This window comes from Zonotrichia albicollis, chromosome 7 (genome assembly GCF_047830755.1).
Source record: "Zonotrichia albicollis isolate bZonAlb1 chromosome 7, bZonAlb1.hap1, whole genome shotgun sequence".
Classification (NCBI taxonomy): Eukaryota; Metazoa; Chordata; class Aves; order Passeriformes; family Passerellidae; genus Zonotrichia; species Zonotrichia albicollis.
The window spans coordinates 18686403-18711321 of NC_133825.1; the positions used below are offsets into that span (position 1 = coordinate 18686403).

A 24919-nucleotide genomic window follows, 5' to 3' on the forward strand; every position below is an offset into this window, starting at 1 on the left:
TCACGGGGGTCCGTGGGGAATCGAGAAGGGTACACAGAGGGTCCCTCGGGCACTGGGGACTGTCCAAGGGGCACTGGGAGGGGTCACAGGGCATCGGGACGGTCCCTGGCGTGCACAGGGTGACAAGGAAGGTTTGCAGGACACCAGAGGGGACACTGGGGACTGTCCATGAGCATCCAGGAGCGCTCTGTGGGGAATCATGGCTGGCTGCAAGGCTCTGGGGAGGGTCCCTGGGGCACGGGGGGCTGGGTCAGTGGCGTGGAGGAGGATGCCCACAGGACATGGATGCCCACAGGACATTGGGGTGGGAAAATGGTCCGGGTGGCACTGTAGACTGTGTGTATGGCCTTGGGGGATGAAGGTGTCCCCCTGCCTGGTGGGACATGTCCTGTGGCTCTGCAGGGGCACTCAGGGCACTGGGGTGGCTGGACTGTCACAGGAAGCACTGGAGCTGGGAGATCAGGGCAGATAAGCTGGGCACGTTTGTATTTCTGGGTGTTTCTGGCCAGGGACAACCAGGAAATGGAAATGGACAGAGGCACGTGGGTGTGAGCGGATTTGGGATTAGTCATAAATTCACTGTTGATTCAATGAACTCTCCATGACTTCCAGTGGGACTCAGTGCTGGCTGCTGGTCCCCACCCTCTGCTGGGCTCTCTCTCCCTCTGGCAAGCAGGATGAGCAGCTGTAGGCCATGGAGCACACAGAATCTGGGTCTCCCTCTGCACAGGAGCAGTGAGGGAGAGGAAGGACAGGAGCACTCAGTTCTGTGCCCACAGCCCTCACACACATCCCAGGTCCCCACTCCTGTCCCCAAGGCCTCTGTGCCCCTGGCCTTGGTTACCCCTTGTTCCTGGGAGACATTTGAGTTTCATGTTCTTCCTTCCCTCTATGCACCTGCTCTCAAACTGCCTCAGGCAATATTCAGATTCCCTGGAATTCCTCTGCTGCAGGCTTGGGGTTGGAAAGGAACTTAAAGATCATCCCATGGCATGGGCAGGGACACCTTCCACTATCCCAGCTTGCTCCAAGCCCTGTCCAGCCTGTCCTTGGGCACTCCCAGGGATGGAGCATCCACAACAATTTGTGTTCGGTTAACAGACCAAACAACCCTGATTTTTTGTTGTTATTGTTATTTAATTTATTTTACAACACACAAACACATCATTGTACAACATAGTAAAAAAAAAAAAAAAAAAAAGAGCAAAAAAAGCCTGAAACATTACAAACAGGTCAGGAGAGTGAGGGTTGGCAGGGGTTGTGGCAGGGCGGGCTGGGCTCACTGGGCAGGCACGGCCAGGCGGGGCAGCAGCGGCAGCGCCTTGCGGCTGCGCTCGGCCGACATGTGCTCCAGGCGCTCCGTGTAGAAGCCATTGAAGTCCAACCTGAGGGACAGAACACACCTGGGCAGGGCAGGTGGCAGTAGGAACCCCCCAGGACACCCACAGGGTGCTCTGGTCACCAACTCTTGTCACCAATTGCTGTGGTGTTGGAACAATTGCTGTCACCAACTGTTGCGGTGTTGTTGTGAGGGTCCCCAGGACAAGGTGAGAGACAAGAACTGACTCCCAAGTTCTCAACAACCTTCTCAACTAGAAGGCTGATTTACTATTTTATGATATTCTATTATATTCAAATAAAATTATCTACTAAATCTACACTAAAGAAAGAGAAAGGATGCATCAGAAGGTTAGAAAAGAATGAATAATAAAACCCCGTGACTGACCAGAGAGTCCGACACAGCTGAACTGTGATTGGTCATGAATTAAAAACAATTCACATGGAACCAATCAAACATTCACCTGTTGGTAAACATCCTCCAAACCACATCCCAAGCAATCAGATAATTATTGTTTAAATCTCTTTTCTGAGGCTTCTCAGCTTCTCAGGAGATTTTTCAGAAAATACCACGGTGACACCAGGGAGCCCTGTCCCTGCACGGGATGTGTGCTGTGCCATGGGTGTGGTGACACCCTCTCTGTGCCATGCCTTGAAAGGGAAATGCATCAGGAATCTGTCCCAAACACATTGGGAAGGACCAAATGCTCACAGCTCCTCTGCAGGCCACACAGAGGTGTCCTGAGTGGACAAGGGTTGCTCAGGGTCTGCACCTTCCCAGCCCTCCCCAGCACAGAGTTCAGCACTAACTCCCACAGGAAATCCACCCAGCACCAGGAAATGCTGAGGTTCCCATCCCCACCATCCCCTGGCTAACACCAGGATGCTCCCCATGAATCCACAACTCACCAACACCTGCACATGGCCAGAAGTTGCTCAGCCACAAGTGACACTTGGAAAAGCATCTCCAAAGCACTCACCACCAGGGGTACCACCACAACCCCACCTCCCTGATAATCCAGAGTGATGCCACCCAGCCCCAAGCCTGCTGTGACCTTCCCTTGGCACATCCCAGAGCACCCACGGCCCGTGCAGCTCGTGTGCCCTGGATCACTGAGCAGGCAGGCAGTGACAGCCCATGAATCACACCAAAGTTACTCTCTCCCTTTCTCAAATTAGGCTGCTCCAGTACCAACTGAATGGGCACAATATTTGAGTTTCATGTTGCTTAACAACCTCACACAAACGGCAACAAATTGTTCCTTGACATTTTTTGGTGCCTGCAGAAAACAGAGCCTCGACAGATGGAATTTATCTGTTGCTCTCTCCTGGCTGAAAAGCTTTACATTGCCTTCATCCTCGAGCAGCTGAACCAGGGAAACCTGACACTGAGGTGAGAGCTCTGGGCAAGTTTTGCTTCAAACACAAGGCCAGGACTTGCTGCTTTGAGCACCTGCTCCATTTCTAAAGCTGCTTCATGCCCAGCTCAGTGACTGACAGATTTTGCTTGGCTTCCCCTTCAGCTGTTTTTAGTTTCAAGTGATCCCTGATAACCATTTCTTCAGAATCTCTGTGGTGCTCCCTCAGCATGTGCTTACGTGCCAGTTTCTTCATTTGTGGTGAGGTTTGCACCACTCCACGTCCTGGTGACCTACTCTGAGCTCAGCTTCCTCCAAACTGGTAAGGGAAGGATGCTGGTAACCACACTGATGTATGAGATTTCTAAGAATGAGGACTTAACTAATCCTGCTGACAGAGCCCTCTCCACTGTAGCTCTGCTCCTTTTCACTCCTGGGATGTGTTGGAGTGGCTGGAGACTTCCTGCACTCCCAAGGGAAAGGCTGGAGAAGGGCTAGGGCAGGTTTAAGTTGGATTTTAGGGAAAGGTTCTTCCCCCAGAGGGTGCTGGCACTGCCCAGGCTGCCCAGGGAATGGGCACAGCCCTGAGGCTGCCAGGAGCATTTGGATACTGCTCCCAGGGTGGGATTGTTGTGGTGTCTGCAAGATCCTTGTTGGGGCCCTTCCACCTCAGGAGATTTTCTGATTCTATTCTATGACACACTGAGCAGAACTTGGGCACAGCAGAGATCTGTGAGCTCTGGAGGAAACCCTCTGCATCTCCATCTCCTGTTGGTTGATGCCACAAATAAAATGTCTCAGTTACTAAGTACCACAAAATGAATAAGTGCTAACCAGGATCAAGTAAATGATGAGCAAGTACCAGAACTGTGAATTTTGTTATTTATCTGACATGTTGATGATCCCTGTTGGAAAGCAGTCCCATAAAAAGGTTATAAATTAGAAGAAAAGTGTGGTGTGTCTTACAAACTCTTCCTTATAAACTCTCTCAAATATGTTATTTCAGATGGCAACTGTCTCCACTCTGCTTCTCAGGTTCCTGTTGCCATAGAGCCCAGGCCTGGAGCCAGCAATCCCTCCAACCTGAATGGGAACTAAATGTCACCTCTGGGTGACATTCACTGTGGGGCTCCCACCCTTTCACCAGCCCTGAGCAGGGTCTGGAAAGGTCCCTTGGGCTGCTCACACCCAGGAATTCTGCTGAGGAATTGGGGATATCTGACAGGAAAGGTCCCTTGGGCTGTTCACACCCAGGATTTCTGCTGAGGAATTGGGGATATCTGACAGGAAAGGTCCCATGGGCTGCTCACACCCAGGAATTCTGCTGAGGAATTGGGGATATCTGACAGGAAAGGCTCCATGGGCTGCTCACACCCAGGATTTCTGGGTTGACAGGAAAGGTCCAGCAGCTCCAATGCCTTGGTGAAGACTCAAGTGGCCCCAGAGAGTCCAGACTAGGGAGGGACTTGACAGTGGTGACAGCCCTGGTGGCATAAGGACAGGGATGTGGGAACAAAGGGAGGGCAAAGCAGCCAGACCCTCCTCTGAGCCTCTGGGTGCAGCTGGGTCACTGTCCACAGCACACACCACAGACAGCAGCACTGCATCATCTGCACCATCACTTCTCCTTTCCCCTGAAGCAGGAAGTGCTGCTTGCAAAACCCAACCTCTCTGTGCTTGGGAGCAGCAGCTGCAGAGGTTTCACAGCTCAGGAGTCACCTGCTGGCCCCAGCTGAGCCCCAGTGGGGCTGTGACACTGATGGAGCAGCTCCTGCTGTGGCACCCTGGGCAGGACACACAGCCAGGCTGTCCCACTGTCCTGGCACGTGTGTGACATTCCCACCATGACAGAATTGGTAATTTGGTCCTCAGCAGTGTGCTGGCCATGTCCCCTGTGCCCTGGGATCATGGGGTGAGCTGCCATCAAGATCTCCTGGATGGGGAAGTCATGAGCATGAACATGAACATGTACAAGCCCCTCTGTTAAAACTTGTATTGGGGATGGGAAAAATGTTTATAGAAAAGGATAAAGGAGGAGAGCTGGAGCACTGAGGAGCACTGAATGCTCCTGCCTGGGTGACTCAGCTGCCTGTGGCCCTAATCCCTGAATCCAGCCCCAGTCTGGATGCTGCTGTGACACCAGGCAGTGATGGAGCCAGGGAACAGGGAGAGCTGAATCCTGCCAGCCTTTCCTACAGATGGATCCTGCCTGGAACCTCAACAGCCTGATGATGATGATGATGAACTGGGATCTCCAGGCACATGAAGGGTGACATGAAATGTTGAGAAGCCACAGCAGCCTCTCCCAAAAGGTCCTGCAGAGATTTGGGTGCCCTGGTTAGTCCTGACAGGAACAGTAACCACAGCCACACAAACAGTTTTTTGGAGGAATTCCAAGATGAGGAGAAGACCTCTGGCTCTGGTTACTTCAGAGCTGGAGCCAACCTGAGTTCTTAGGGCTGTGGAGAAGGGCTCCTCACCCACATTCCCACTTCATGGGCTCAGCAGCACCCACAGGGGGTGGCAATGCTCCCCTGACAGGGGATGGATAAAAGCAGGAGGGCTCAGAACACCAAGCAGCCCTGGGGCACTGCAGGACAAGAAGCTCCCAGAAGAAAAGGACAAGTGGAAGCACAGTCTCCTGTGGGAATACTTCACCTAACAAGGGTTTGCAAAGTACCAGCAATCCTGACAGCCCTGACAGATGCTGTCAGAAGCAGCACCAGGAGGGGACAACAATCTCCTTAAAAAACATTTGTGAGACATTCTCTCTCTCTCTCTGCTCTCAGGTGTAGCACATCTCAACAGAGCTGTGGGGGTTATCAGCCACCCAGAAAAGATATCCAGTGCAGATGGACAGGGAGCAGAACATCCAGGGTTTTTTTTCTTGAAAAAGCAACAACCAGCAGCAAAACTTCCATCTGCTTTCTCTTCCCTCCTATCCTGTGTACCTGACTTTTATGTATTTCTGAAGGAATTTTCATTTCCAAGAAGCTGCTTATTGAACTAAATGCAATATGGGAACTTAAAATAATCACTTTATGGTCAAACCTTTGAGTGAATTTCTCAGCTTGGAATGCTTACCCTGTAGTTGGAAATTGGTTTATTCACTGTCTCCACAGCGAGACAATCCCCAGGAAAACTAACATTACATTTATAATATTAATGGACAAATTTCACACAATTCAAAGGAATGTTCTGGGGTTTCCTAAAGCCTAGGGTTGAAATGCAAAGCAGAATGGTCTGGGTTGCAAGGCACCTCAAAGCCCATCTCATTCCAACCCCCTGCCATGGGCAGGGACACCTTCCTCTAGCCCAGGCTGCTCAGAGCTCCTAAATAAACACATTTCTCAGCTATAATGAGCATTTCCTGAGCTGAACCTGGGACCTGGGGAGGGGAACTCACAGACAGGGAAGACCTGGCTCACCTGTAGATGATGTTGAGCATGCTGTGCTCACAGTCATTGGTGCTGTACACGCTCAGCTTGTCCAGCAGGTCCAGCAGATGCGTGGAGAAATTGCTGTCAAACTTGTTGATGGTGGCTTCAAAGCCAGATGTGAGGTGCAGGCTGTCAGCATGCTCTGCTAAAAGCTGCCAAGACAAAGGCAGAGTGGCCCCATGTGGGTGCTGATCTGCACACAGGGATTCCCTCCATCCCCTAACCCACCCAAGAGCACTGCCAGCAAACTTCACTCTGAAATAAACCTTTCCAAGTCCTTGGTAGCTAACAGCCCTGCTGTGGCCAGCCTGGGAGAAGCCCAGAGCAGATCCCAGCTGAGTTATCCACAGATAAATGCTGCCATTGCTCATTTTCAAGCAGGAGGAAAAGCCAGCAGGCAGAAAATGTGTGTTTCCTATGACAGGCTGTGACCTCTGGAGCTCTGTGACTGCAGGGCTGATGCAGATGTGCCAGAGGGAGAGCAGGATCTGCCAGCCAGGGTGAATCCCCTGTGCATCCAGACAGAGAAATATGGACAGGTCAGATCCCCCAGGTATGAAAGCCATGGAGTGCAAAAGCCCTGCTCACACTCTGGGAATGGTGAAGTGCTGGCATTTTCAAAGCCTGGATGTGGCTCTGCACAGCTGAAAACACAAGTAAAACTCAAACACCAGTGCAGGGACTGCAGTGGGAGACAGGGTCTTCAAAGCAGGCTTTGAGAACTCCAGCAGAGCTCCACACTGTCCAGAATGCCACAAAAATTGTGGGTTTGGGGCCAGAGGTGGTCTAGAAACCAGGAAGGGCTACCTGCATGTGGCCACCCTGGCCAGAGAGCCCCACCTTGTTGGTCAGCTTCTTCTTGGCAGCCTCCTCAGCACGCTCCTCCTCGGTGGGAGGGCCCAGCATGGTGCCGTGCTCCAGGGTGAGCCTCTCCATCTCACTGTCCAGCTTCATGCTCTGGGTGAACCTCTGGCAAGGGAACAGCATTGGGGACACGGTTACAGCTCATTTCTTCCTTTGTGGCACAGCACAAGGCTCAGCTGTGCCCACCCCAACTGCCTGCAGAGCTAACTGTGAGTCTGAATTCAGCATGCAGGTCTGAGGCTGGAAATGGGGGTGTGGATTCTGTCCCCATCTGTCAGAGGTGGGGCAGCTATCTGCTGTTAACTGGGCAGTTTTATTTATCTCTTTCACCACCAACCTTCCCTCCAGGAGATCTCTTCTGTTGATGGGCCATTAATTATTAATTATCTCCTGTTCACGGGCCATTAATTATTAATTATCTTCTATTCAAGGCCACTGAGTGTCCCTGCATGGCTGATCCAATCCCAGCATCCCATGGGGAGATGCTCCGCCCAGGGGAGGAGCCAAGCATTCCTACCTGGATCCAATCTGAGCTTTGGGACCCCACAGCAGCCTTTGCCCCTGCACTGCCAGAGGAGCAGCTTTGTGCTGCCCTGCATGGCCAGAGGGAGCCCAGGCCCATCTGCAGCAGCCCTGGAGCTGCAGAGGAAAACTCCCCCCTTGTGCAGGATCCCTCTGCAGCAGAGCCACAGCTGGCACTGCAGGAGGGCTGAGCCCCCATGGATGGGGCTGGGACACCCCCTGGCACACAGGGGGCAGGGCATGGTCTGGCTCTGTTTATCTTTTTGTACTATTGCATTTGCATTTTAATTTTCCTAGTAGAGAACTGTTATTCCTGCTCCCATATCTTTGCCTGTGAGCCCCTTAATCTCAAAATTACAATAATTCAGAGGGAAGAGGTTTCCATTTTCCATTTCAAGGAAGCTCTTGCCTTCCTTAGCAGACACCTGTCTTTTCAATGCTGGTACACAGATCTCTCACAACCCACTGGAAAGTGAATTTTAGAAAAGCTGTGTGGGCTCCCTCATGCTGGAATGCACCCCTCACCTCACCCTCAAGAGAGATCTCTACAGAGCCCTACAACTTACACCTCAACAGAGGGAATTTGGTCCATATGAACCTGATCTCAGCATGGAAAAAGGAGGATTTTGTGGAGTAAGAAGCCAGAGAAACCATTTGGGAGAGGTGTGAGTTGTCAAGCCCTGAAGCTGCAGACAGAGGGAACAGAGACAAGTCCATGTGGGGTGGCACAGGGACTGTGACACAGGGGGGCTGTACACACCTGCATGCAGTTGGTGAACATGACACACACAGACATCAGCTTGGAGAAGATCTTGAGCAGCTCTGGGTTGGTGAGCATGCAGTCCTTCAGGCAGTTGTCCAGGAAGCTGGTGTGGTGGCTCAGGACATCGTCAATGTTGGATGCCTGTGACAGGACAGCCCAAAAATGACAAACCAAACCATGCTCTGCCCCAAAGCTGCAGCCCAGCACCCTTCACTGCCCACAAAATGCTTGCTTTGATCACCCAAGCCCTCCCCATGAAAGGATGGAGTTATCTGCTTTATGAACTTGCATTTCTTTTGTTTTTAAATCTGCTTGTCATGGTCACTCCCACCTCCACAATCTCAGTAAAGTCAGTGAAAACAAGAGCAAAAGGGAAAAACAAATTGAAGAATCTTAAATGTCAATAAGCTTATCATTAAAACATACAGGCTATTCAGAAATATGCTTTAGGAGCCAATAAGGAGCTGGGACATGCAGTGTTGGGAGGATTCTGTGGGATTTTTGTTCATCTCTGCTACTCCAACAGGCTGTTTCAGTCTTGAGTTTTGAATGAGAGATTAAAACTCCCTCTCACTCTGCACGGTGCTGAAGCTCAGAACACAAATCAAGCTTAGGAAAGAACCACAGGACTAAAATTGCCACAGCATCCACACTGCTCCAGCAGGACCAGTGCAGGAAACCCCTTCCACACTATGGGGGTTTTGGAAGGAATTTTGAACGAGTTAGAGATGGGATTTCTGAGTTTTTAGATGATGTGGTTTATATTTCTTATTTTCTACATAGGTAGGAAGGGTGAGTTTGGCTCACATTTTTATTGTATGGTTTAGAAGGTTACAAGACCCCTAGTTACAAGATCTTTTAAGGATTTATTGACCAATAAAACACTGCTAACAAGGCTATTTATGTTTTTGACCCACTCCTTAAATATTTTTGTCTTATGGACTCATGCTACAGCTTTCTTAGGCAATCATGTTATGACACACAAACCTACAGCACTGCATTTTAAACTTTTTGTTTACCCTTGTAACTATTTTTATCTATTTTATTTTTGTTTACCCTTGTAACTACTTTTATTAGTTATTAATAATAAAATATTATTTATTATTTATATTTATTACTATAAATGTATTATAAGTACATTTATACTTAAACTCTAAAACTCTAAACTTTTCTCTACTTAGCTTAACATGTCTCTGCTTTAAACTATAAATCCACATTCTCACTTCTAGCACCTGAGTTTGGAAGCCTTTTCCAAGATCTCAGATCAAATCCTGTGTTTAATTCTAAACTTTAGTTTACAAGCCCAAAGTTCTGAGAATTCCCTGCATTTTGGATTCCAACACCACATCCCTTTAAGCTACTGCAGAACAGGAATAAATGCAGCTTTTTAATGAAGATGATGATGAAATTGTGTTGATGAAGACAGTGATGTTATGAAGATGAAGATCCCAGCCACAACTTTAGGAAGAGAGAAGCGTGACAAATAAAATGCACCATAAGGCACTACATGAGACCAGTGAGGATCATCCTTTTCCCCCCTAAAATACAAATTAAAGGAGAAAACAGGGACAGGATAACTTCAACAACAGCTTCCATGCAAGCACAGTAAACTGAATGATATATTTTGCAAACCTAAACTTGCAACAAAACTAAGAAATAAGTACAACTCCCAGATTATCCAGGAGCTTGACATATGAACTCTTCTCATTCAGAAGTTCTGCCAAGAATGTGCAGAGACACTCACAATCCCAGACCTGCTCCCTCCTGTGAATTCTCCAGGAAAAAAACATGACAGGGCATCAAAATGTTGGCTAGCTGACCCCCAAAACCTCCTTGGGGCACAGGAAAAACTAAAGCAGGATCAGATGATGCTGAAGAGCCACAAGAGCTGCCAAGAGAGCTGACTGCAGGGGTGTTGGGTGGTTTGGTACCTCAGAGGAGTGTTTTGTGTTTTTCAGGGTGTAAGAGGAAAAAGATGCACAACCTAGAAGTGTCTGATCACAGGGTGACTACCAGAGGGAATGATGATGATAATAATGGTATTTTTTAAACCAAGCATTCTCTGCATGCCAGTCCTTGGCAGTTTCATGGAAGGGAAAGCACAGGCTCTACTTTAGGAGCACTGTAACTCAGCCAAGGAATCAGCTGGAGATGCCTGGACTGGTTTATGACCTTTGCACTCTGCATCCACCTTCCTTTTGCACAGCTCTCTCTCTCCTGTGCATGGGAACATTGAGCAGAACCTGCCCTTACATAACAGGGAGCAGAGTGAGACAGGAGGATGCAGCACAGGAAAGGGATGTATGACTAATCAAGCAGAAAGGTGGTGCAGAACAGCAGCACTCTGCAATGTGGCAGGAACAGCAGCTCCCAGATATTTTAATGCCTCCAACAAAACCAACAGACAGCTGCAGTTACTGAAATTAGGCCTTCCATTTGTTAAGCCTTCCATTCCAACTTCACTCACCAGCTTCAGGTTCTTCTCCAGGATGTGCCATGTTGGCTCCATCACTTCAAACATCATGTAATACTGGATATTCTGCACAAAATTCAGCATCCGCTGCCGCAGTGTGAAAGCACCAGCAAACCTAGGGGAGAAATCACACCCACACAGCTCAGAGCTAGCAAATGCCACGGAGAACTAGCACCAGCCTTGCACAGCCAAGCACAGAGCTAAATATTTCTGTCCTAGCAAATGCCTTGCTGCAGTGTGAGAGGGATTATAGTCACTGCAAACCAGCTCTGAGTATTTTTCATGGCTTTTCATCAATTAGTAGAGTCAGAGTTTTGAACCTGGCATAGGCTTTGAATATTTGCTCATATAAAACTAACATTTTGATATGAAATATTAAAGCAACTTTACAAACAGCTATTGAGTGAAACCTAAAATGTTACAAATTGATGTCTCTGAGCCTGCAAGACATTTTTAAGGATCTTTTTCAGCTCAGTATTGTCTGAGCTATGTCATGAGGTATCTAATTAGCAAGAAGGAGACCCAAAACTGAAAAAAAACAAATAAAAAGCTGTACCACTTAGCTGAATGCAGGGAGAATTGTTTGGCTGTCTTATTGCTGATCCAAACATTGCACAGCTGCCTTTCCACGTGCTTGCAGTAGAACATGTGTCTGAAAAGCATCTGGTACCTTGTCAGTGCTTTCCTGGAAGGAAAGGAGAAGCCCATCCAGATTTTGAAGTCCTGCTCTGATTGACAGACCAAGCTGTGAAGGCTGAGGCTGCTCAGAGGTAAAGAGACTTTACACAATATGTTCCTCACGCCTTCAGACACACACAGATCTGCACTGAACCGAAGCAAGAGAGCCACATTTGCAACCCCCCCCCAAAGAATTCCTCTCCAAGGAGACCCTCCTCCATATTTCCTGCCAGTGGGTTCATCACCAGCCTCCATAATTCCCTCCAGCTCCAGGCAGGGGTTACTCACATGGGCTGGGAGGGAAGGTTCAGACACTGTGGTCACCATGCTAAGGCTGAGATGGTCACCCAAGAATTCACCAGGATTTTAGAATTTAGCCAGATTTTCCAAAGAAGGGGAGGCAAAGCTGTAACCAAGCTCCAGGCAGCATTACCCCAGCAGCAATGCACTGTCACAAGCAGATGGGGCTGCTTATTTATAGCTCTGGGACTGGATTCAGGTCTGTGCTCAGACACTTGGGCGTAGGTGTCTGCAGAGCTCCAGTCGATACAGTTCAGGAAACCTTACCAAAATCCCATTTTCACTTCCATAGCTACCACCAGAGCTAACACACTGTGTTGGGAAGGAAGAGACAAAATCCCAAAAGCGTCGCGTCGTTGGGAAAGTCTCACCGATTCAATGGAATTTTTAGAGGGGAAATTAAGGGAGGAGTTAATTGCTGGCATTCAGCAATTTGGAATCTGCCACTCTGCTAACTCAGTGCTGCTTTTCCCATTTGCTTGTGGCTCACAGAAGAGTTTTACCAGGGAAACAAGGAGCAAATTCCTGCAGAATTCCATTTGGACCCTCACAGCTCAGTTAAACGCAAAATAGCCTGTTAGAGTAGCAACAGCCTGAATTCTTTGAGTCTGCAACCAGAGATAGCAGAAAGTGTGTTTTCTTCTGCTCTCCAGCTTTGAGGAATGTTTGATTCCTGCATGGAAAGCCCCTTGGGAGAGTACCAGTCTGTTTTTCCCTCAGTGGATTGATGCCTTACCTGTTTATGATGAGGGACAGAGGCCACTTCACAATGTAGTCGAAGGAAAAGGCCTCCAGGCCGCTGAGGGTGAGCTCTGTGGGCTCTGCACTGATGATGGCTTTCTCCTGCTTTGTTTCTATGGCCAACACCCTCAACAGCTGTGTGATGAGGTCATGGGGCATCAAGTCAATCTGTAAGGGAAGAGCAGGAAAGAAAATGAAGCCACAGGACACCCAGAGCTGCTGTGGAACAGCAGCAAGGTGCCCAAGGTCAGAGTCACTGCTGTCACACCAACCTAGGCAGCAGCAGGGTCTCACAGGCACACAGATCTCCCAGACCTTCTGCTCAAAATCAATTTATCTTCTGCTTCCAGCCATCCTCACCTTTAAATCATCCTTGAAGGGATCAGTGTTGGCTGTGCTCATTCTCAGGGCTAATTCCAGCAGAGCCTCCAGCCTTGTTGTTATGATGTCATCCACAGGCTTCTTCAGTTCCTCCTCTGTCAGATCCATGAAGTGAACAAAAAAGTCCCCTTGATCCATCAGGAAATAGTGTTTTATAGATCTGCTCAAGAAAATGAAAAGATAATTGATGACTTTTCTTAAAGGTAATCCATATCAAACCTAAAGGAACAAATGCAATCAATTAAATGAGCCTGGGGGGTTTGAGCACAAAATGTTTCTCTTTCTGGAGAGCACACAGCCATAAATAACCAGTTTGGAGATTAGTCTTTTATGGATGTCTCCTCCCCCCTACCTCCTCAATCAGGACACTTCTGTGCAGTCAGATCAGGGCTGCTGCTGGTGTTTTTTTGTCCAGAAAAATGAAAAAAAAACCCAAAACTCCTGGGTGTGTTACGTGCAGGCTCCTACTGCTGTCCTGAACAACTCCCAGATCTGCTCCAGCCAAGGGGCAGCTGCCAATTCTGAGCAGAATCCTGCACTCCTCTCAGTGAACAAATATCTGTGTTGCTTTTTAAAATCCAGCAGACTTTTGCTGTAACAGGACACATGAACTTTGATGTTCACCTGGCACCAGGGAGAGTTCCCAGTGGTGGGCACAGAGCTTGGAAGCAGTTCTGAGATGAGCCTGAGGATTAACCAAGTGCCTGGCCAGAGATCACTCAGGATAACTGCAGGCTTTGGAGCAGAAACAGGAGCACAGCCATAACACAGGGTGGCTCCACACTCCTGATCTGGGCTAGACAAGCCCTGACCTATTTTTGGCAACAGCCCTCTAAGGAAGTTGGACCAGAGACCCCCCAACATCTTTCCCACTCAACATTTCTATCATTTTAAACTTTTTTTCCCCCTCTTCAGGGAAAAAAAAATCCAACTCTTATTTTTTAGGTCAACCTTTCTAAATGGAAATAGAGAGAACACCTTGGTAATATCCCAAGAGAACAGAGCTAACTTCAAAAATTTATGTCCCTTAGCAGAACCAATCTATTTATCATGCATTTAGTAAAATAAATCCAACCTTAGGTGAGCCACCAGCTCTTTCTCCTCCATCAGGAAGTCCAGAAGAACTTTGCTGGCATAGTTATATGCTTTTTCTATTTGCTCCACATAGGCTCTCTCCTTTAAAGTGTAGATGACCTCTTTGGCCACAGGGCAGGTGACATCTCGCCCACATTCCCTCACAACATTTAAATATTTGCCTGAAATGAAAAAGAAAGAATGTCCCATAATCATCCCTGCTGTACAGCCAACAGAGAAACTTCCACACCACTCCCTTCAAGAGGAAGATGTGCTGATAAATGTTTATACTGTGTTGTGCTGAAAGTTGGAAAGGATTTAGGCACCTTTCAAAAGATGATACAGAATTTTAAAAGAGGCAGCTGGTATCACATTTAAGGAGATTTAGAAATGGTTTGGTTTCCCAGTGGTGACAAAACATCCCTGCAGGTGGCCTGAAACTCTTTTTTTGAAGTCACTTTTGGAGGGCTTTGTACAAGGGTAAGAGGTTGAATGTTTAAATTAACACTCAGGTAGTCAAAGCTCAGCTCCATCCAGCCAGAAAACCTGCTCACAAAACAGCAGTGAGACAGACAGCTCCCCTTGCTGCTGGGCTCCTGTGCTGTTTCATTTATAGGGTTTGGGATTCCTTTTAAATCTGACTCTTCTATTGCTCTCATTTAAGCTGGACAACCCCATAAAGTGGCAAGGCATGGTGACATTTCCCTTCTCCTCACACAAGACCAGCTTCTCTCAAGGCTCCTGCCACAGCAGAAGCACCTACCTGTGCTTAGGATTTTGTCAGCCATTTTCTGCAGGAAGGAGGGGATCTGCTGCTGGACAACAGTGTATCTCTGATCCCAGTACTTGTCATTATAGTCCTCCTGAATCTTCTCCTTCTGCAGCTCGTGCTCCTCCACCATGAACTCACTGAACAGTTAAAGCAGATGTTTAGGGGCAGGAAGTGGCACAATGAGGATTACTGGTTTTGACCTGCAAACTGCCAATGGGATCTATCAGAAATAAGGTCTCATGAGCACACATCCAATCAAGAACTGAAATTTGTCTGTTTGTGAAGCAAGAGGAAAAGCACTATGCAGTGTCTCTGATGATCTGCAATGAGAAACAGAATTTTACAGGGTTCATAAGCCAAGGCTAAACATTATCTGTTTGTCAGTGCAGGGGTGAGGAAACACCTTTGTCACCAGCACAAAGGCATTAATTTCAGATATTTTACCTTCAGCTTTGTTCCCACCTTATGATTCTGAAAATGTGGGAAAGAGAAATGCTGCATAAACTATCAAATACATTCAAATGCTTTAAATTACTCTACAAAAGCCAAAAAACTTCCAAGAGGGTTGTTTCAGGCCCCCAGGCAACACAGACTCAACAAAGCAGATCAGAATTAATGAAGTTTTGCATTTAATTTCATTTTGTACTGTTCTTTACCTGTATGGATCATTAATGATGCCTCTATATATCCACTTTTCCAGGATTTCAAAGTAAGGCACGCTGGCTGCCTTGGTTAAATACAGGCACAGCTCCTGGGCCTGGCTGTCCCCTGTGTAATTGAAAGTCTTGTCATGGAGCAAGCTCAGGGTTGATCCTCCCATACACTCACCCTTATCCACAGAAGTAGCTGGAATTAAAAAACAAACAAACAAAACAACAATATTAGAACTTACAACTTGAAAAATCCTGAAATAAAATCCCCAGACTGGACACAGCCCCCTGAGCTGCCTCTGTAGCTGTAAGCAAGGGGCTGGATAGAAATTTCCAGGGATTATAACCACACAGAGCTGGAGAGGAGTCTGGAAGGAGCTGAGGAGAGGCAGCAGTGGTGGATCCAGCCGATGGGAAGGGCAAGGGCTGTGAAGGTAAAAGGCCCTGAGGTGCCTCCTGGCAGCTCCAAAGGCTCATTCACCCCTAGAAGCTGAGTGCTCTTCTCCACAAGAAGTGCAGTGCCCTCACAAGTACAATTCCCCTGGGGTTTCTTCTTCAATAAAGCAGGAAATCCAAATGGGACATGCTCTGCCTGCTTGGCTACCCTGCAGCTTCCACAACCTGTAAATTCTGGAAATTTACCCAGTGAAGCCAGAATCTCCAGGGTCCTCATTGTGGGCTGGATGTAAAACCACAGCTTCTGCAGTGACAGCAGGCCCTGCCTCTGAAGGTGCTCCAGCTGGGTAATTAATATCATGTACTCCTTGATTAGAGTCCTCATGGCTGCAGCCAGAGCATGATTTACCTGTCCATACTCGAAGGAGGACTTCTCCTCTATAAACCTGTAAAAAGCAAAATGAAAACTCTGTCAGACAATGCAATTTGTGTGATTTTCAGGAAGTTCTGCTTTCAGGACACTGTGCAGGCACACCAGTAGATCCCATGCTGGGAATCACACCAGTCCCTCTCCTTTATTTCCCATCCCACATTTCCTAGAAGGGAAAGCTGTAGGAAGATGCTTCCTCTCCAGCCACAAGGGAATTAGAACCATTTGTTTGTTGTAAAAGCACTGTGTAGAAAGTGGAACCAGCACACAAAGGTTCTCTCAGTCCTGGATGTCCAGAGAGGAGCAAAAAGCAGGAAATATGGGGAATTTCATAGCAGAGTGGGAAGAGAAGCCAGAATAGGTAGATACACCACACCTGCATTTTATTTGAAATCACCAAGGCTAAGACTGGAAAGAACAAAGCTGTGTGAATGAAAAAGTGAACTGGCAGCACAGAGGAAAAACCCAGCAGAGCTAAAACTGACCCAAATAAATTGCCACTCATTTTATACCCTCTAGTTTAAGTTAAGCATGGAAGTTAACACCTACACAATGGCAGATTCTCTATTCTCACAGGAGATCTCCTGACAAAACCCAGCTCAGTACCTGGTGACAGCAGAGTAACTGGCAGCCACAGGAAGAATCCTGGTCACCAACTCCTTGATGGACAAGTCCAGGTTTGGATCAAGTGAGAAGGCTCTGTTCTGCCTGCCCACCAGGGCCTGTGCTGTGATGTACCTGCCATCCACTCCAATCAGCACGTACAGCAAGTCCTCCACAATCATGGATTCCTGGGAGGCCAGTGGCAAAGTGCCTGTTCCCAAAGAGGAGACAAAAAAAAAAGACAAAAAAAGGACAAAATGTGCCACCTGTTTATGTCTTGTACTTTGATTTCCTGGAGAACAGAATCCTTTGCTCATCCCTACCCAAATCCAGCAGGCAAATCCTGCCACCCAAAAGTGCCCAGCTATTCCCACACCAACAACTTCCCCAACCTGCCACCAAAATATTCAAATACCCAGAAAACAGCCCAAAGAAAAGAAGTGCCAAGAGCCAAGTTTTGCTGAGTGTGAACATCTGGACAGCATTTCTGTTTCTGACAAAACACCACAAATGAATGCAATTTCCCATGTGTTTCACATACCTATTGGTACTGTTGTGTCAGTGCTTAGGCTGGTGCCAATTAAGAAATCCCCAATGAGTGCAGGTCTCTCATAGACCCAGGATGGAAATACTGGAATGGGCTGCCCAGAATTCTTCTTGTTCTGCTTATCCCGGAGGATTTTTCGGGTAAGCTCGAGAGGCTGTTGGAGAAAGAGAGAGGTGAAGAAAGGAAAAAATCAGGAGACTTTCAGAAGTCCAGGAAATGTTTCATTTCAGGGAGAAATTGACTGCAGACCAATTGATGGACTTGGGAACAGAAAGGAGAGTAGCTGGTATTTCAGTAGCATGGTGGAGGGTTAATTTCTCAGGGCCACCTAGTCTATTTGTCCCACTGCTGCAAAAAATTCAATTTTTAAAATATATTTGACCTTTTAATGTGGGGTTACATCAAATCATGCCTTTCTGCATCTGTCCCCACTGGCTTGGGTGCTGGGGCACACCCAGGGAAGCAGAATGGGGACATGCACAAGGAGCAGGCAGTGGTTGCTGGTTTAGAGAGAGCACCAAACTCTTTCCAGAAGCACCAGCATCCTGTTGCAGGGGCACTGAGCACCTCTGAACTCAATGCCAAATGCAACCCAGACAAATCCACCCCCAGAGAGCTGGAAAATGATGGAGTTTTTTGCTCTGAGTGGGAGTTGGCGAAGGAAGTGAGCTCTTGAAGACTGAAAGACTCTCCACCCCCAGCTCTGACACTAAAATAAATGGAGTGCAGGATCAATCATCAGCTGGGGAAGCTTGTGAGATGCACAGCCCACGTGAACATTTGGAGCCCCAAGTGCACAAAGCCAGGGCTGGTGAAGGCCATTGCAGAAACTCCACAGATGTGAGTGTGTGTGTGAGAAAAGGGATAAGCACAGGCTCGTTTGACTTTCTTATTTACATCATGTGTGGGAGATCTGCTGAAAGGACCTCGATTTCCTCTGCTCCCCTCACAGAACTGGGACTTGGATGTGGAGAAATAGGAAGCATCAAGCAAGGTGCCAGCAATTCAAAGGATGGCTAAACCTATTAAACTGCAAATCTCAGTTGGTTGTATGAACATGTTCTGCTTGGGAGAAGGGCAGCCACCAGTGGCTCTTCCCAAATGGCAGGCAGGAAAAATTTCTTTTCTGAGAGAGTGGTTAATCATTGGGACAAACTCCCCAGGGAAATGGTGGTGTCACCACCTCTGGAAGTGTCCAAAACATTGGCAGAAATGGCAGCTGGGGACATGGTTTAGTGGGCATGGTGATATTCAGTTCAGGGCTGGATTTGATGACTCTGATTTTATTTTATAGCAAGAGGCACTATATTCATTCTATATGTTTATTCTATGTTTATTCTATAACAAGGGCAGCTCTGTTGCAGTTCAACCAGCTCTAGTGTGACTTTGTTAACTGGCAGAGGTCAAAAAAATCAACATTTTGGCTATAAAGGACACATCCACCTGAAAGGGAACACTTAACTTTGCCACCTTCATGAATCCTGGACCAAAAGTGGTCCAAGCAGTAACTCCAATCCCTCTGTCAGTGCCAAGCAATCCCAGGGCAGATGGCACTTGTGGCACTGGTGACAAAGCACAAGCCTCAGGGGCATGAATCACCTTCCCTCTGCAACTCAAAATTCAGGTCACTGTCACTACAGGCTTCAGCAACAGCCTGGAGAAAGCTCCCAGGGCTGAGAACCAACCCTCAGGTGGCACCCAACAGCCCTGGCACAGGGTGGCTGTCATGGTGGGGCACCTGCAGCTGACATCTTGAGCAATGGCAGTGCCAACATATACAGAGGGGGATGAAGGGCTGGTCTCTGAGCTCCACAAACACCTCCAGCTCCATCTGCGACCCTCACAGACACAACATCTGGTCACAGGCTGAGCAGAACCAACACTTCCAAGGAATGTCCTCCTGTCCCAGCCCTTACTGACCCAACAGGCCTGAGCACCAGGCCCTTTGAACACAGCTGCAGCTCTTTAAGTCTGAAGAGACTGCAAATGGAGCAGCAGGGAGCACAGATCTTGGCTTGTGATGGCATTTCAATCCCTCTGGCTGTGAACTGCACATCCCAGGGAACGGCACTTCCAGGTCCGTCCTCTTTTAGCAAGTTCACACATAAATCCTGGTAAGAAGATCAGTTATCTCACTGGAAATTCATCTTCCCCTCATGATCTAAATCACCCACTTGACTCAGACTGTCTGTGAAGGATCAGGATGAGTCAGGCCCAGTGTCTGTGCAGTATTTCAGGGGATGTGGGACAAGGCTGGTCTCACCACTGCTGACAGGTTGAGGGGTTGGATCCTTTGTTTAGGATTTGAGTTCTCCTCCACCATCACATTGATGTAGAGCCCTTCAAGCTGACACCCAAAGCATGGGACATGGAATAAATCCATCCCTCTTGCCACTGAGGGCCTGAAGTGGTCTGAGGCTTGTCCCCTGTTAGATTTTGCTGACCAGACATGAGAAGGCACTATGGACCTCTGAGCATCTTTTCTTCTTTCCCCTCTGTCCAAAAAACTCTCCACACACTTTTGCCCCTCTGCCTTCTGCAGCCAAAATATCCTTATCTTGACCCATGAGTTTTTTACCATTTTTTCTCTCCCTGTCTTGTTTGGCAGGTCAAGCTACCACAGTGTAGTCTTTTATACAAATAATGACAGGAAACAGAATTTAAATTTTAAGTCATAAACAGCCCTTTTGCACTCTGACCTCACAACCTCCTGCTAATGAAATGTTTAACTGTTTGCTATGCCTGGTTTTCCTCTTCCTTTGTGTCTTTTCCATGATGCCAGGTTGCTCCAAGCCCTGGCCTTGGGATGAAACACCCACAGCTGCTCTGGGCAGCTTGTGCCAGATTCCTCACAGAGAAGAATTTAACTGTGAATTTTACCTTAGAATTACCTCAAAGAATGTAAGCTTAACTGACTGGAATAGAAAAACGCCACTTTTACAAGGAACAGCACCAAGATTTAACACAGTCTGACTATGAGAAGGGAAGATTTTGTGCCCAGAGTTGGGAAGGAAGGGCTTTGTACCTGCTGTGCACTGGAGCTGGCTGTGACGCTGCCCAGCTGCTTGCGCAGCTCCTCCAGCTCCTGCAGAGACATCTTGGAGGTGGAGCAGGGGATGGAGAAATTCGTGCTGCTGCTGCTGGTGCCTGCATTTGCTGCCAGTTCTGCCCTTTCTTTTGCATTTTGCTGCAGGTAGTGGAGTGTCTGTACATAGAGAAACAAAGAAAATGTTTTGTGAATGCAGGGCAGCACAAGTGAAAGCAAGAAACACATGACCATGTGTGAATCTAACCCCAAACTCTGTCCCAGTTTTCCATGTCTTGATGGATTATATCAAGAGGAGCATAACCCTCAGCAGGGCTTTAACAGAACTGCTCATTTGTTGATTTCTACAGATTTCACTGAGCTTTACCATAAATCAAACATTGCATTGTTTCTATTCCTCAACACCCAGTTCTAAAGGAGGAACCAACCTCTTTGTCTTCGGTGAGTTTGGACAGCAGATAAACTAAAGAATCCAGATGTCTTGTGTTTTTAGACTTCAGCTCATCATACTTCTTTAAAAAATCTTCAGGAGTTCGAGAAAACTCTGCTATTTTCACCTGTAAAACAGCAGGTTAATATTAAATGGAGTTATAATTAAAATGAAATGGAATTAGAGCAAACACACAGCTCAGGCTACAAAGATGCCAAGTTTCAGACAGAGCTGGAGACTTCCTAGCACTTAGAGCTTGACTGGTGGTTTGCTTTTAAAAATGAAAACAAAAAGCAGTCTTACAGCCACAAAAGCTATATGAGTTATAGAGCTATAAAAGTATATGAGTCTGGTCATGAGTGCCAGGCTTTAACCTCTAATATTTGGGAGAAATTCAGAAAAAAAAAAAGTCAGCTTTTAGTAATATAATTGCATTTTATACCATTTTCATTTCATCATGTACAGTAGAAGAGCAACCCCAGTGTAGGGAATAATGTGCTCTGACTCCATGATTTCAGAAGGCTGAACAATTGCTTTATTAAGCTATACTATATTAATTATTACTGTACTAAATGACATACTAAAGAGATACTATACTAAAGAATAGTACAGTATTTTTAGTATATTATTAGTATTATTAGTATACTATACTAAAAGAGATACTAAAGAAAAACCTGTGACTGTCTGAGACAGCCAGGACACAGCTTTGACCCAACTGGCCAAGGAACCAAAACAATCTTCACTGTGTCTAATTAACAAACCACTCTGGGCAAACAATTTCCATAACACATTCCACATGTGCAACAACAGGAGCAGTAAATAGAAATAAGAATTGTTTTCTCCTCTTCTCTGAGCTTCTCCCAGGAAAAAGAATGAATTCTGAACAGAACCTCTGTTCACAGAATGTGAATAAATACCACAATCATGGGATCAAGGAAAGGTTTGAGTGGGAACTTTAAGGTGATCTTGTTCCATGGGCAGGGACACCTTCCACCATCCCAGGTGGCTCCTAGCCCTGTGGGAAGGGAAGGGAAGGGAAGGGAAGGGAAGGGAAGGGAAGGGAAGGGAAGGGAAGGGAAGGGAAGGGAAGGGAAGGGAAGGGAAGGGAAGGGAAGGGAAGGGAAGGGAAGGGAAGGGAAGGGAAGGGAAGGGAAGGGAAGGGAAGGGAAGGGAAGGGAAGGGAAGGGAAGGGAAGGGAAGGGAAGGGAAGGGAAGTTCAAGGTGATCTTGTTCCATGGGCTGGGACAATTTCCACTATCCCAAGTGGCTCCAAGCCCTGTCCAACCTCACCTTGGACACTTCCAAGGATCTAGGGCCAGCCACAGCTTCTCAGGGAACACTCCCTCCTAATATCCCACAAAACAACCTCCTCCTTTGAACTTCCCCACACCCCAGTCCTAACATTCCTCCTCTCCCTCAACCACTCCACCTTTTCGCCACCCCGGACCCAACCAACCCTCCTTTTCCCATTTTCCCTTGCTGAACACCAAGAGGACGAGCTGCTATTCCATCAGAGGGCGGCAGGACCTTGGCACTGTGGGCAGAGACGTTGGTGGTGACGTAGGGCGTGCGGTTCTTCTGCAGCAGTTCGATGTAGACCTCGGCGCCCTCGCCGCCGTGCACGCGCAGCAGGCTCAGCAGCTCGTTCACGTCGTGGTGGATGCGGAACTCGCTCATGCTGCCACCTCCTGCCACCAGCCCTGGGGACATGGAAACCACAGGGGTCATCACACTGCTGCAGGGGAAACAGATCCACCAGGGAAAACAGATCCAGCAGGGAAAACAGCCCCAGCAGGGAGATGCTTCTGGAATGTGGAGATGTTTGGCTGGGGAAGGAGGAGGAAGCAAACCAAGCAGGGATGCTCCTTATATGGTTTGGGACAGAGACTCAAAGCCTGTCTCATTCTGGTGCCTCAGGTTTTAGATTTTGTGTTTTTCAGACTCTGTGCTGCTTTAGGTTGCACCTCTGAGCTTCACATTAAGGGATGGTGAGCTCTCTGCACAGAATAGCTAAATAAAACAATTCCTGCTCCAGCTGGGGACCAAGGACAAGTGATCCAAATCTCAGGCCCATGAGCACAAACAACATGGAGTGAAGAGAGAAAAACAAGGATGGGACTGCATAACCTAAAGCTGCAATTGGACAATGAACTCCAATATGCAAATGGAGCAGAACTGATCAAAGTGACAGACCTTGCGCCGGGTCGTGCATTTTGTGACCATTTTTGTTCATTTTGTGCCCATTTTGGTTCATTTTTGATGCAGCCCTGGCTGGGCTCTTGTGCTGCCCAAGGTGGATCCATGAAAGAGATCCCTTTAATAAATCCCTGCTTCATTCTCTAACTCTGTTCTAGGTCAGTGGTCTCAAAGCCTCTGTTCCACCCCCTGCCATGGCAGGGACAGCTCCCACTATCCCAGGCTGCTCCAAGCCCCCTCCAACCCAGCCTTGGACACTTCCAGGGATCCAGAGGCAGCCACAGGTGCAGCTGGGACAGCTCCAGCCAGGAACTCTAAACCTGGGGGAGAATCTCAAGCTGAGGTTGGCCAGCAGAGGGTTTTTCACTCAGAGGAAATGCTGGAAGCACTGCTTGGTGTCCTGACAGGCTGACCCTGCTGCTGCTTCTGAAATCACCACAAAGCAGCTTTTCCAACTTTAGGCATCTTCCTATTCCACTGCCCACTTTACTAACTCCACTCAAACACTGCAGAATGCTTAAATAACTTTAATACTGACACAGAACCCTGAGATGAGCTCAGCAGGTCAGAGCCTGGTGCTAAAAACACCCAGGTTGTGGGGCCAGTCCTGGAATGGGCCATTCACTCCAGAGCTGGACTTGATGATCCTTGTGGGTCCCTTCCAGCTCAGAACATCTTGTGATTCTGTAAATCAGAAACAAGACCCTGAGTCAGGAATCATGGAAATAAATAAGGGAGATTCACGTGACACAGACTGTATCAAGCAGATACAATCCAGATCCATGTATCAAGCACAGGGACACACTTTTGTTTTGCCAAGATTGTGGAATTCACTTAGGCTGGAAGGGATCCCTGTGTGAAAATCGCCAATCACTTGTTTTTTAAAATTTTAAAAGTTTAATAGGAATAAAATGGTTATAAAAATAGTAATACAATTAGAGTAATGATAATTTGGACAATCTGAATTAGGACAATATGAGACAATAGAGACAAAGAGTTATGAATGCCCGGGTACCTTTTTCTGGGCAAAATAAGCCCAAAAAAGGCCCCACGTTAACAGAGGATTAACCCTTAAAAGCAACAGCCTGTTGCATATTCATACACCTCATACACGATGCATAAATTCCATTCTAACACAGGATTCTGTCTGGGCAGTGTCAGCTTCTTCCTCTGAATCCTGACAGCGCCTTTGAGGTGGGAAGAAATTCGTTTCTTCTGACAAGAGGGCAATAAATTCTTTCTCTCTGAAAGATTCAGGTGTCCTGTGGCTGCTATCTCACTGTGAGTCCTTTCTTTTAAAAAAGTATGCTACATAGCATCGTTTCTATTTTAACATTTTGTTATAACCTAAAACTATATTTACCACACTACTTAAGAGAATTAATACAGCATTACTTTTTAACACAACCCATATAATATTCATTTGAATATTTGCTATAAGCCAATCATAAAATACACGCATTTTTCACACCTGCAAGCCTTGGTCCCACTCTCCACTCAAAACTGACTCACATTAGAACAGGCTGGTGCAGTTTAAGCTTGAATCTCTTTAAAAGCCCGCCTTCCCCACCACCTGGGGCAGTGATCCTGCACGGATTTCCGGATGAAATGTCTGTGGGTCAGGGAATGAGGAGGAGCAGCAGGAGCTGGGCTGGCTCGGCTGAGGGCCTGAGGGGGCACCGCACACGGAACAGCCAGCGGGGGGATCGCCATCGCCGGGATGACCCTACAGGCCCGGGCAGCACCTCAGCTGCGCCTCATCCCACCCTCCATACCCTGCTCTACCCTATCATACACTACCTATTAATTAAATTTAATTTAATTTAATTTCATCCCATCCCTACCTGCCCGCCCGGAAGTGCCGCCGCTGGCGCCGGGAAGCGCGCCCCGCGCATGCGCCCTGGGCGGCGCGGTAAC

At 47.6% G+C, this 24919-nt stretch overlaps 1 protein-coding gene across 3 annotated transcripts; it reads right to left on the reverse strand.

Moving 5' to 3' along the window:
* Positions 1 to 1182: 1182 nt before the first annotated feature.
* Positions 1183 to 24918, reverse strand: TUBGCP2 (tubulin gamma complex component 2). 3 transcript variants are annotated; one of them, XM_074544508.1, is made up of 19 exons: positions 24847 to 24911; positions 23541 to 23686; positions 22334 to 22506; positions 20805 to 20933; positions 20356 to 20535; positions 17325 to 17484; positions 16787 to 16994; positions 15997 to 16196; positions 15361 to 15550; positions 14696 to 14841; positions 13934 to 14114; positions 12838 to 13018; positions 12473 to 12645; positions 11315 to 11443; positions 10753 to 10873; positions 8283 to 8426; positions 6977 to 7105; positions 6125 to 6288; positions 1183 to 1385 (listed from the first exon to the last, which is right to left on the reverse strand). In XM_074544508.1, exons 3-19 carry the CDS (start codon positions 22481 to 22483, stop codon positions 1280 to 1282), a joined length of 2691 nt encoding a protein of 896 aa, XP_074400609.1. In that variant the 5' UTR covers positions 22484 to 22506; positions 23541 to 23686; positions 24847 to 24911; the 3' UTR covers positions 1183 to 1279. The 3 variants fall into 3 exon arrangements, with proteins under 3 accessions (XP_074400609.1, XP_074400610.1, XP_074400611.1); XM_074544509.1 differs by lacking the exon at positions 24847 to 24911 and adding an exon at positions 24515 to 24750; XM_074544510.1 differs by lacking the exon at positions 23541 to 23686 and having other exon boundaries at positions 24847 to 24918.
* Position 24919: the final 1 nt, after the last annotated feature.

What these genes read in the sequence shown, in the direction of transcription:
- TUBGCP2 (XM_074544510.1), bottom strand. Translation starts at nt 22,483, where the DNA reads ATGAGCGAGTTCCGCATCCACCACGACGTGAACGAGCTGCTGAGCCTG. An exon ending in TCTCTGCCCACAGTGCCAAG is followed by an intron (nt 20,934 to 22,333) that starts GTCCTGCCGCCC and finishes GCTGTTTTACAG; the next exon opens with GTGAAAATAGCAGAGTTTTC. An exon ending in GAGCTGGTGGCTCACCTAAG is followed by an intron (nt 13,019 to 13,933) that starts GTTGGATTTATT and finishes TTTCTTGAGCAG; the next exon opens with ATCTATAAAACACTATTTCC.